Below are 13,011 nucleotides of genomic sequence, written 5' to 3' on the forward strand. Positions count from 1 at the left end.
CTGGAGGCCCAGCTTTGCCCCTGCCTGGCTGTGAGTGTGGCCTATTTTCTTGAACTTCTCTAAGCCTCAGTTTCTTTACTTGTAAAATGAGGATGTTAATGGTACCATGAATAGTTAGTGAAAGGTCTAGTAACAACAATCTTGGGAAAGTGACTTAAATTCTCTGAGCCTCACTTTCTTTATCACCTGCAAAATAAGGTAAAAAATACCCCTGTTACATGCATTGTTGTAAGGATGAATGAAATAATGTATGCAATCACTTAGCATATACCTGGTTCACAGTAAATCATCAGTAAATGCTAGCTGCTGTTGTGGCGACTGTTGGAATGCAATTACATTTTTAAAGATACATATTGGATTGAAATTGTTTGCATCATTGAATGGTTCAATACATGGAGCAGGTGTCTCACTAGAGGAACAAGAAAGCCATGCAAACTCACCGGGTAGTACCGTGCTGGAAATCAGATTGCTTTTATTTATTTGATAGTTAATGATAGGGAGAGGGGGTGATAGAACAAATGGGTATTATCTTTTCTTCTTTCCTATAATTAATTAAAATTAAATTATGGACCTGTACAATTTCAATATATATGGATGGATAGGATATTATTATTAATAATAGTTTTTCCAACTTAAGACCAGTTTTTTCAACTCACTGGTGCCCTAACGTTTCTGATTTTGCTATCAATCGTGAAGAGGAGTTTTTAAATTATATGGTTAAAGAGAGAATGACTTTTGCTGAAGCATCTTATTTTAAAGTAATATTGAGCCTATTATTGATAAAGGTCAGCCCAAGAGTGTGTGGGAATGAGGTACATTTTGAAAGAAAAGAGAATGAGGCTTTAAAAAAAGTTGTTTTCTTTCTTTTTGTTACAGCTAAAAATTTCCAATCACCATTCACTTCAAATATACCACCTTGATTTTACTTTTTTTACTTTGCTTTAGGTAATTTTTATATGAATATTCTCAATAAATAATTTTCGTGTAAGCATTTATTATTTTGAGCATTACAGTTTGGACCCCAAAATGGAGTACTGTGAATTTTTTGAGAGATGCCAGAAGAACAGAAGGAACAGGAAACTTCTAAGGCAAGACATCTTCCCCCTCCCACTCTAGCAGCAAGGAGAAGAGGACATTTGCTCTTTAAGAGCCTTTTAAAAGTCACGTGGAAAGGCAAGCACTCCAAGATTTTTTGATTCCTTTTGGCTTTGGCCAAGAAAATGAAATTATTGAGAACAGCCAGCCTTTCATAAGATATTGCTGTTGGAGGGACTTTTTGGTGGGTTAAATATTATAAAATCATTGTTTTCTGGTCAATACAGAGCAGGGAGAAAATAAAAATAATTGTTGGATAGGAGCATTTTGGTGGGTTTTGCACAGACTTGCATCTTGTGTCAGAATGTGACATCAAAGGCTCAGTTTGATGGGGTCGCTTTTCTAAGGTGACCAGATGATGTGTTAAGGCAAAAGCAAAGTATTTTCTCCCCCTCAGGTTTTTGGAAACAGACCAAACACATAGTTCTCAAAACCACCTTCCTTTAACCCCAACCTTTGATAAAGTGCAGGTCAACTAGCTTGCCCTAATGACTTCTAAACTCATCAGTGGAGTATCTTTCCATGTTTAAGTCTCCTTCTGGCTGCTTCTCTGAATTCTCATTACTGAGCAAGTGTAGAAAGACCCAGGAATGCCAGAATCATCCAATCACTGCATGGGTTCACTTCATCCGTATCTTCTTTTTTTCAGAATACTCTTTATTCCTGTCTTATTTCAAATCCTGGTGTCATCAGGGTGATGAAGGGCACTTCTTAGACACTCGACAACATGGTGGAGGTGAAGATCTGTTGTAAAATCTGAGGGATATCCTTGGTATCCATGGCAACGAAAGACCGACCAGCTGGTAAAGTTCTCTGAAGCCTGCCAGGATGGAAAGGGAAAGGGAAAGGAAGTTACCACTGTAAATGGGGCTCCCTTCCACCTCCTGCCCTGGCAAACCACAGCCCCCTAATGGTTTCTTAGGAAAGGAAGTTTTTACTTTCTAATACCTTGCTCTCTGCCTACCATTGAATTAGTTGTCATTAAACAATGAAAGGCTTGGAAGAGCAACAAGGAAAGACACAGCAAAAGCAGGGAACTGAAAGAAAGGTCTTTTCAGTGAGAAAGTCAGTGAATTTGAAAAGAAAAAATTTTCTTCTTTTCTTTACTGCCATTTCTTGGTATTTCATATTCTTTTGGTATAACAGAGCCATAGGGATTCATATGGAATCAGCTCACCTCCTGGGTCTAGCAAATATGTTGACCTTACACTGTATTTCGAAGTGCTTTTCCTTCCTTAGAAAACAGGCCTCTAAAAACGCTGCCCAGCCAAACCCTGAGTGGTTCTTTCTTTCTTTGCCTCTCTCTCTTTTTTTTGGTCCACATCACACAATGTGAAATGCGATCTGGATTGTCCAATTACTGCTTCAATGACACTGAGGTTATACAGGCTTATGAAATTTTTTCCAACTCATTTTTAAGTGAATTTTAAAAAACTTATAATGGGTTTTGATTTGAATTATCCTTAAAAATAACATGTCATTGAAGTTATGATACTTTTTAAAATACTGATTTATAATTTGGAACAAAAGGCCATTTTGAAGGCAACAAAACTGTAAGACACAGTTCTCTTCAAAAGAACGCCTCCTTTCACTGTGCCAGTGAAGTCTGGCTTTGGAATGACATTTAATAAAATTCAACCATCCTGTGTAGTATCGTATATTTGGCATGCCTGGTAAGCCAGCTAATTCTGCAACATATCTTTTGCCAGTGGATGTTGGACCATTTCCCTAGGAAACCACAAGGGTATTATTGTGCTTTCTTAAGTATTCAAACAGGATCTGTTCACTAGAAAGACAAAATAGCCATTTCATCTCAACTAGTATTTGTTGAGCTTGTTGTCTGCCTAATACTGGGCTGATGCTGAGGAAAACCTGGGTGGAAAAGGCATAGTTTGTGTTTGAGGATGTGGAGGTTTTAAAAGATGCAAAGCGCTAACTTGTAAAAACTAAGAAGAATGCAAAGTCATGTCATAAAATGACTGTAACTACATGATATTAAGTCTGTTCTCAACCTCGCTCTGCAACCTTACAGCAAGGCAAAGGGAATAGAAAGAGAAAAAGCTGCTAGCATTTTGGATATTAAAACATTTCCAGTCACAGAGTATGAAAAGTAAAAGGGGTGGAATAACAAAAACGTAGGCCCTTTGTGCTTTAGGCAGGGATTTTTTTTTTTTTTTTAAGATTACTTTCACTGGTGTTTTGTGTTTCTTACAGGTATTTTAAACACAGAAAAACCATGAGCTCTTTCTGTTTGTAATTCAAAAAGATAAATGTTAGTGTGTTCAAGTTATGAAAGTGTTTCCAGATCTCTCCTTTCAGATCATACCCGCTGGTATTTATTGTCTGATCATAAGATTCTCTATTGAATATTTAGTATATTCAGTGTAGTATCTAACTATATGTATATTATCTTATGTTGTCGCCAAGTGTTTCACCTGCCTTGTCTCTCCAGCAATAAGAAGGGATACATGTGAGTGTGTCTATATATATATACAGGCATGCATATATGTAGGTGATGTCTCTATGGGGATATAACACATATGTGTGTATATATATGTCTAATAGTATAGACATTCATACACACACACACTATCTCCTATGCTAGGAAAATAGTAGATGTTCACGATTTTTAATATGATTTGAACACAAAATGATTAGCCTGAGCTTAGGAGCTTGACATAAAGTGCCAAATGTATAAAATACTACCCAGTTTATTAGTGACAAATCAATTTGTCAATGATTTATTAGTGGCTTAAATATAAACTAAAAAATAATTAATTTAAAATTATTATTGTTCATCTAAACAAAAGCTAGAACATATCCCCTCAACTAGATTATAAACCCCTTGAGGCTAGCAACTCTAGTTTCTGTTTTTCCTCCATCTGCCTCACTGTCCCTCATGGTGCTAAGCCTATAAAACAGCATGTGTTAGCTACTCAGTATCTCCGTACCTGCCCTTTTCTGTATGCTCAGATGACACTTACCTGGTTGCTTGATCACCTAAAGAGCCAATAAAAATGGCAAAAGCATTTACTTGAGGGTCTCTTGTGAGGATTTGAGCAAACTTAGCAGGATGTATTCCATATCGTGACAGATTTGCATCACTCAAGACTATGACAAAGTACTCATCAGCTTCTTCTTTGACAATTTCCTTGATGGCATGTTCTGTCCCTTCTAACGTGTGGTCCCCACTCATGCAGAACTGAGAGTGGGCATGCATTGTCTGGAGGTAAGAGAAGTTGCACAAAAGCCATGGGTGAGAAACTTCTTTTTTAACAAATACGATTATTTTTCTATTGACCATGAGCATGCATACATACCAATTATTACCCATGAGTAGTACATTCTAAGTTAGTTCTATTTAATTTGCATATTTGAGTGACAACAGTATACAGTGATATTTGTATCTGGCATAGAATTTCATTAGATATAGGATATCATTCCAAAACTATCACAGTGGGCACTTAGTTTTAAGTGGAAGCTTGCACTTCCACTTAAAGTGAGAAAATATAAGAAAATATAAAACTTGGTATCACATTGGAGGATGCAGATGACACAGGAGGAAAATAAGGAATGAGTTGAGTTTCCAATAAACAAAGGTATAATACTAAAAACATTGTACTCACGTCAATAACGATGGAGGAAATTGACTCAAAATTGTGATGTGCATTTTTCTGTTGCAGGCTTAAGTGTGTGAAATGAATTATACATAAAATTGGGGACAGGGAGCACTCTAAAAGCGGTCATTCTGCTCACCAATGATATGATTGTATATCTAGAAAACCCTGTCCCTCTCCCGTCTCCCTCTCCCTCTCCCCGGTCTCCCTCTGATGCCACCAAAGTTGTGAAAGCCGAGGCCGGACTGTACTGCCGCCATCTCGGCTCACTGCAACCTCCCTGCCTGATTCTCCTGCCTCAGCCTTCAGAGTGCCTGGGATTGCAGGCGCGCGCCGCCACACCTGACTGGTTTTTGCATTTTTTGGTGGAGATGGGGTTTCGCCGTGTTGGCCAGGCTGGTCTCCAGCTCCTGACCGCAAGTGATCTGCCTGCCTCCGCCTCCCGAAGTGCCGGGATTGCAGACGGAGTCTCGCTCACTCAGTGCTCAATGTTGCCCAGGCTGGAGTGCAGTGGCGTGATCTCGGCTCGCTGCAACCTCCACCTCCCAGCCGCCTGCCTTGGCCTCCCAAAGTGCCGAGATTGCAGCCTCTACCCGGCCGCCACCCCGTCTGGGAAGTGAGGAGCGTCTCTGCCTGGCCGCCCATCGTCTGGGATGTGAGGAGCCCCTCTGACCGGCAGCCCAGTCTGGGAAGTGAGGGGCGCCTCTTCCCGGCCGCCATCCCATCTAGGAAGTGAGGAGTGTCTCTGCCTGGCCGCCCATCGTCTGAGATATGGGGAGCGCCTCTGCCCCACCGCCCCATCTGGGATGTGAGGAGCACCTCTGCCCGGCCGCGACCCCGTCTGGGAACTGAGGAGTGTCTCTGCCCGACCGCCACCCCATCTGGGAGGTGAGGAGCGTCTCTGCCCGGCTGCCCTGTCTGAGAAGTGAGGAGCCCCTCCGCCTGGCAGCCACCCCATCTGCGAAGTGAGGAGCCCCTCCGCCTGGCAGCTGCCCCATCTGGGAGGTGGGGGACAGCCCCCGCCCGGCCAGCCGCCCCGTCTGGGAGGTAGGGGGCAGCCCCAGCCAGGCCAGCTGCCCTGTCCGGGAGGGAGGTGGGGGGGGGCAGCTCCTGCCCGGCCAGCTGCCCTGTCTGGGAGGGAGGTGGGGGGCGCCTCTGCCTGGCCGCCCCATCTGGGAAGTGAGGAGCCCCTCTGCCAGGCCACTGCCCCATCTGGGAAGTGAGGAGCCCCTCTGCCAGGCCGCCACCCCGTCTGGGAGGTGTACCCAACAGCTCATTGAGAACAGGCCATGATGACGATGGCGGTTTTGTCGAATAGAAAAGGGGGAAATGTGGGGAAAAGAGATCAGATTGTTACTGTGTCAGTGTAGAAAGAAGTAGACATGGGAGACTCCATTTTGTTCTGTACTAAGAAAAATTCTTCTGACTTGGGATGCTGTTAATCTATAACCTTACCCCCAACCCCATGCTCTCTGAAACGTGCTGTGTACATGCAGGGTTAAATGGATTAAGGGCGGTGCAAGATGTGCTTTGTTAAACAGATGCTTGAAGGCAGCATGCTCGTTAAGAGTCATCACCACTCCCTAATCTCAAGTACCCAGGGACACAAACACTGCGGAAGGCCGCAGGGTCCTCTGTCTAGGAAAACCAGAGACCCTTGTTCACATGTTTATCTGCTGACCTTCCCTCCACTATTGTCCTATGACCCTGCCAAATCCCCCTCTCCGAGAAACACCCAAGAATGATCAATAAATACTAAAAAAAAAAAAAAAAAAAAGGAAACAAACAGGCTGGGCACAGTGGCTCATGTCTGTGGTCCCAGCACTTTGGGAGGCTGAGGCGGGCAGATCACGAGGTCGGGAGTTCGAGACCGGCCTGGCTGGCATGGTGGAACCCTGTCTCTACTAAAAATACAAAAAATTAGCTGGGTATGGTGGCATGCACCTGTGATCTCAGCTGCTCGGAGGGCTGGGGCAGGAGAGTCGCTTAGGCGTGGGAGGCGCAGGTTGTAGTGAGCCGAGAATGTACCATTGCACTCCATCCTGGGCAACAGAGCAAGACACCGTTTCAAACAAAAATGAAAAGAAGAAACAAGCCAGGCACGGTGGCTGACGCCTGTAGACCCAGCACTTTGAGGTGGGCAGATCACCTGAGACTGGGAGCTCGAGACCAGCCTGGCCAACATAATGAAGCCCCATCTCTACTAAAGATACAAAACAAAACAGAAAAATTGGCCAGGCATGGTGGCGCGTGCCTGTGGTACCGGCTACTTGGGAGGCTGAGGCAGGAGACTGGCTTGAACCCGGGAGGAGGAGGTCGTAGCGGGCCGAGATTGTGCCACTGCACTCTAGCCTGAGTGACGGAGCAAGACTCCATCTCAAAACAAACAAAGAATAAGACCTAGTGTTAGCTAGCACAACAGGGTGACTGTAGTTAAAAAAAATATATATATATATATATCTCTCTCTCTATATATATATACGTATATATATACACCTCTCTCTATATACACACGTATATATATACACGTATATACACACGTATATATATACACGTATACACACACGTATATATATACACGTATACACACACGTATATATATACGTATACACACACGTATATATACACGTATACACACACGTATATATACACGTATACACACACGTATATATATACACGTATACACACACGTATATATATACACGTATACACACACGTATATATATACGTATACACACACGTATATACACACGTATATACACACACGTATATACACACACGTATATACACACGTATATACAAACACGTATATACACACGTATATACACACACGTATATACACACGTATATATATACGTATACACACGTATATATACACGTATATACACACGTATATATACGTATATACACACGTATATATACGTATATACACATATACACACGTATACGTATATACACACGTATACGTATATACACACGTATACGTATATACACACGTATATACACACGTATATACGTATATATATACACATATATATGTATATATATAAAAAATATATATATACCTCTATACGTGTGTGTATATATATATACACACACACATATATATACACACACACTATATATATATATATATATATATATATATATATATATATATATATATATATATAGTGTGTGTGTGTGTGAGACAGAGTGTTGCTCTGTCACCCAGGCTGGAGACCGCAGTGGTGTGATCTTGGTTCGCTGCAGCCTCTGCCTCCCAGGTTCGGGCGGTTCTCCTGCCTCAGCCTCCCGGGTGGCTGGGATTGCGGGTGCCCGCCACCATGCCCAGCTAATTTTTTTTTTGTATTTTTGGTAGAGATGGGATTTCGCCAGGTTGGCCGGGCTGGTATCGAGCTCCTGGCCTCAGGTGGTCTGCCCGCCTTGGCCTCCCGGGGTGCTGGGATTGCAGGCGTGCGCCACCGTGCCTGGCCGTAAAAAATAATTTTTTGTACATTTAAAATAACTAAAATAGTTCAATTGGATTGCTTGTAACACAAAAGATAAATGCTTGAGGTGATGGATTTCCCTTTAACCCTGCTGTGAATATTATGCATTGCATGCCCGTATCAAATATCTTATGTGCCCCACAAGCATATAAACTTACTATGCACCCGCAAAAATTAAAAATAAACTTGAAAACATAAAAACAAAACAAAAATCAACATTAAAGAAAAGTTTTCTGTAAAAAAAAAAAAAAAGAAAAGAAAAGAAAACCCTAAAATCTGATAAATGAATTCAGTAAAGTCTCAGGTTACAAAATCAATATACACAAATCAGTAACACTGCTATATGCCAACAATGACCAAGCTGAGAATCAAATCAAGAACTCAATCTCTTTTACAATAGCTGCACACACACAAAACCCTAGGAATATACTTAACCAAGGAGGTGAAAGAGCTCTACAAGGAAAACTATAAAACACTGATGAAAGAAATCACAGATGACACAAACAAATGGAAACACATCCAATGCTCATAGATGAGGAGAATCAATATTGTGAAAATGACCATACTGCCCAAAGCAATCAACAGGTTCAATGTAATTCCCATCAAAATACCATCATTATTTTTCAAAGAACTAGAAAAAACAATCCTAAAATTCACGTGGAACCAAAAAAGAGCCCAGATAGCCAAAGAAATACTAAGCAAAAGCAACAAATCTGAAGGCATCACATTCCAGGGCTTTAAATTATACTAAGGCTATAGTTACCAAAACAGCATGGTACTGGTATAAAAATAGGCACGTAGACCAATGAGACAGAATAGAGAACCCAGAAATAAAGCCAAATATGTGGATGTGGTGAAAAGGGAACATTTACACTGCTGGTGGGAATGTAAATTAGTACAACCACTATGGAAAACAGTATGGAAAGTCCTTAAAGAACTAAAGTAGGTCTACCATTCAATCCAGTAATCCCATTAATAGGTATCTGCCCAAAGGAAAAGAAGTCATTATATTAATATGAAAAAGACACATGCACACACGTTTATAGAAGCACAATTAGCAACTGCAATGATATGGAACCAACCTAAGTGTCCATCATCAACCAATGAGTGATAAAGAAAATGTATATATACACCATGGAATACTACTCAGCCATAAAACTGAATAAAATAATGGCATTTGCAGCAACTTGGATGGAGCTGGAGGCCATTATTCTAAGGGAAGAAACTCAGGAATCGAAAACCAAATACTGTATGTTCTCACTTATAGGTGGGAGCTAAGCTATGAGGACACAAAGACATAAGAGTGATATAATGGACTTTGGGGACTAAGGTGGGGAAGGTTCTCAGGGGGGTGAGGGATAAAAGACTACATATTGGGTACAGTGTACACTGCTCGGGTGGTGGGTACACTATCTCAAAATTCACCACTAAAGAACTCATCCATATAACCAAAAACCACTCGTACCCCAAAAACTATTGAAATAAAATTTTAAAAGGGGTCATTCTTTTCCTTCTATTGCACATGTAGGGGCTGAGAAGAGCCGTATGGGACATACAAGGGGGCCCAGGTTGTAGAATCCCAATCTAAATCCAAGTGTCCTAAAAATATGTAGGGGACAAATTTTAAATTTTATATGGTGGAGAAAAGGATTTTAGGCATGATGGGTGTTTTCTCAGTTCAATACTTGAATGTGTGTGAAACAGTCTTTTTCTTTCCTGTGTATCTGCTGCTTCTTCAATGAATCCTTTTAGTCGTTACCTAACCTGATAGAAGCTTTCATAATACAGAGGTAATAAAATATATTTACCTTCAGAATTTCTAGTCTTTGCTTATTGTCCTTGGGGATTTTGTTCATTGGAACCAGACCAATGTTGTAGCCATCTCCAGAGTGTCCAACGATGTCATACTACATGCAAGAGAACCAGAAAGTTATAAACTTTTCTCCACAAAAGAACAGTCATTAGATCTTTAATGTTCAACTCTTTGGACCATTATTGTCCAAAGTTGCTCAACATATGGCCATAAAGAAATGCAGTGAGACAGATGTGTGTTTCATTCTCTAATCTCACTATGTACATGAGAAACTCTTGTCTACTGAGAAAGGCTAGAGCTGGGAGTCAAGTGCAACCTTTTCACAGAGTCTGGAAAAAAAAGTCTGGGGTCTGAGGTAAACTATAATTGGGGTGAGGTAGTTCCCTCCAACTTTGAGTTACACATACTCTAGGTGTTGTAGAGCAATGCAGTTATTTCTTTTCATGTATGTTCCTTTTAAAATGGTGAGTTATTTGAAGGTGAGGCCACAGCTTATTTCTCTTTGAATTTCTAGAATCTAAGAGAGTGCCTAGCATGTTTATTGCACAAATGCTGTAAGAGAGTTTGCAATCAAGTTGGGGCAATAAGAAGCTTTTCCCTTGCATGTGGGCTACATTCTTCTACAAATAAGCTGTTTGAAGCTGGAATGCATTTTTCCCCCTCAACAATCATGGGATAAATGGTGGTTAGTCCATGCTAGCTGACAAACAACAATCCATAACATAACTGAAACTGCTGTGTTTTAAATGGAAAGAAACAGAAAAAATTTGGTTGAAATTGTTATGCAAAAATAGGAAGTGAGAAGAAGGGTTTCCTGGGGAAGATGAGTCCCATTATAGATATGCTGAACTTGTGTCCTGGGGGAGAGATGTGGCTAGGGGTGAAGACCTAACAGTTATCCCCAGGAGGGAATAAATGGAGGCCCATATATTATGTCTAAATATGTCAAAGATATACATCAGGCTACCAACTGTTAAATAAAACATGTTCTGTCCTCCCACTTTGATAAAATATACGTTATAATAACCTGGAAAGCCAGGGCCAAATTTCAAATACTTGGGTTCCTGGAAGTTCTGTGCTAGAACATGGTCACATGGACAGTAATGGCCCCTGGCCCATAGCCCATGCCCTTCTCTTTTCATAGTTGGCTCTGGCCCACCCCATGAGGTACCTCAAATGCATGTGTGTGGACACCCAGTGCTGACATCCACACTCCATCGCTCCATCATGAACAACAGTTACCCTCTGCCCACCTCTCAGACCTTGGGGTGCTCACACAATTGGCCAGTCTGTCCTAGGAAGATGGACTTAGGAAAGAGGCCCACGCAGGACTTGGAAGCAGGCTTGGGGTCATTTCATGAGAATAGTTGGGGATCCCAGGTACCAGGAGCATGATCTAAAAACAGGCTTTAAAGGCCCTTTGGCCCCATAGACACCTCACCTCATGGGAGGTTCATGGTCAGAGGAGGGCCAGAGTGGGGCCATGGGTGGGGGTGAGATGGTGGGAGATTATTCTGTGCCTGGTTTAAATATAAAAGAATATCGAAGGAAATTTATCAATGCATTAAAAAGGTTGACAGTAAATGATTTCCAATGATGTAACACATTCCATATAAGAAAAAAAATTATTCTTAGTATAGTTTGCTATCAATAGAGTGAAAAGGTACCAAATAAAAACTGAAACTAAAAGCAGCTGAGCTCAGCTGTTAGAAATTGCTCAGGATAGGAAATTTCTGGCTTCAGCATAGGCTTGACTAAAGTCATCCATGGGTTCAGTGGTAGGATTGGCACAGATGTGGAGAGAGCTTGCATAATCCTTCCATGGAAGCACACTCCAGGGAGGCCCCGACTGATTTGACAACGGTCATGGCAGGAACTGTTTGTAGTCAAGAGGGGAAAGTTCTCCTGAGAAAGTGCCAGGCAGGTTGCTTTCATTATGGGCTGGTGAAGTAATCTGCTAAACAGGATCTTACACATGAGGGAATAAGATCAGTTCCCTGACACGGAACTAGGTTTCTTATATTGGGCTGAGGTAAGAGGGCTATGAATGTGTTTGACTTTTCCCTCCCTTTTAACTGATGGCTAGAGTTCTTTCTAATTAGATGATAGTGAATGAAACTATAGAAATCTTTGATCATATGGTCTGTCACAGGGTCAATGTAACTGGTCAAAGAGCAGTCAACAAATACAGTTTTTAGCTGGTCTTTAGTAAAACAAGATACTGGCTGATTAAAACCTTCAGAAATACTTTAGCAACCATCCATCTATCATTTGATTGTGTGACTGATATATCTATCTACCATTTAAATATATGCCTAGGAGAAAAAAAATATACTATACTTTTCTAGGCAAATGAGACAAAGAAAGGTGGATTGTATGCTTCTTTTTCTTCCTTCTTCCCTCTTCCCTTTCTTTCTTCTTTTTTTCCCTTCCTTTTTCTTTCTCATCTCTTATTTGTGGTAAGGAAAGACCAGCCTTTGTCTGTGCCTGGTGAGTACTGCAAAGGCTTGCAAAGACACCTAAGCGACACGATGGAGCTTATAAAATAGTTTGCAGGCCCTGGTTTCTCATCTTCCAGATGGGTTTGAGGATTATTCTGTGACCAAAGTCAATAAAACGCTTGGGAGGAATCTAAAGTACATCCAAATGTGGACCATTCCCTGGCGTTACTGCAGATTATATTAAGCTTCCATTACCAGCAATACTCCTCCATCAAAATTATCTAGTATCTGCTATCCAAGGATTCCAACATGGTTTACCAACAGTGATTTGCTAATCCTGAAAATTGTGTGGGTTAATGGAAAAGATGCATACTCTCATTCATTTCCATTTTCTAACTCCTAAATCTGCTGTTCACCTGATCTGGTTTCTACGATGATCGTGAAATCCAACTTGACAGGGCCTCGAGCATGCTTCCATGGAGGAGCTACAGGAGTCAATAAACAAGATCCTCACTGTCATTATCAAACCGCCTAACATTTAGATCAGAATTTTT

At 41.3% G+C, this 13,011-nt stretch overlaps 1 protein-coding gene across 1 annotated transcript in view; it reads right to left on the reverse strand.

Annotated features, from left to right (window-relative positions):
• Positions 1 to 447: 447 nt before the first annotated feature.
• VWA8 (von Willebrand factor A domain containing 8) overlaps positions 448 to 13,011 on the reverse strand; it is a 393,066-nt gene continuing 380,502 nt past the window's right edge. Inside the window, exons 43-45 of the mRNA XM_003806896.6 lie at positions 10,012 to 10,110; positions 4,080 to 4,318; positions 448 to 1,915 (exon numbers count right to left, since the gene is read on the reverse strand). Coding sequence (XP_003806944.2) covers positions 1,807 to 1,915; positions 4,080 to 4,318; positions 10,012 to 10,110 — 447 coding nt within the window. The 3' untranslated portion in view covers positions 448 to 1,806. The remainder of the gene's footprint in view (positions 1,916 to 4,079; positions 4,319 to 10,011; positions 10,111 to 13,011) is intronic.

This window comes from Pan paniscus, chromosome 14 (assembly GCF_029289425.2).
Source record: "Pan paniscus chromosome 14, NHGRI_mPanPan1-v2.0_pri, whole genome shotgun sequence".
Lineage (NCBI taxonomy): Eukaryota > Metazoa > Chordata > Mammalia > Primates > Hominidae > Pan > Pan paniscus.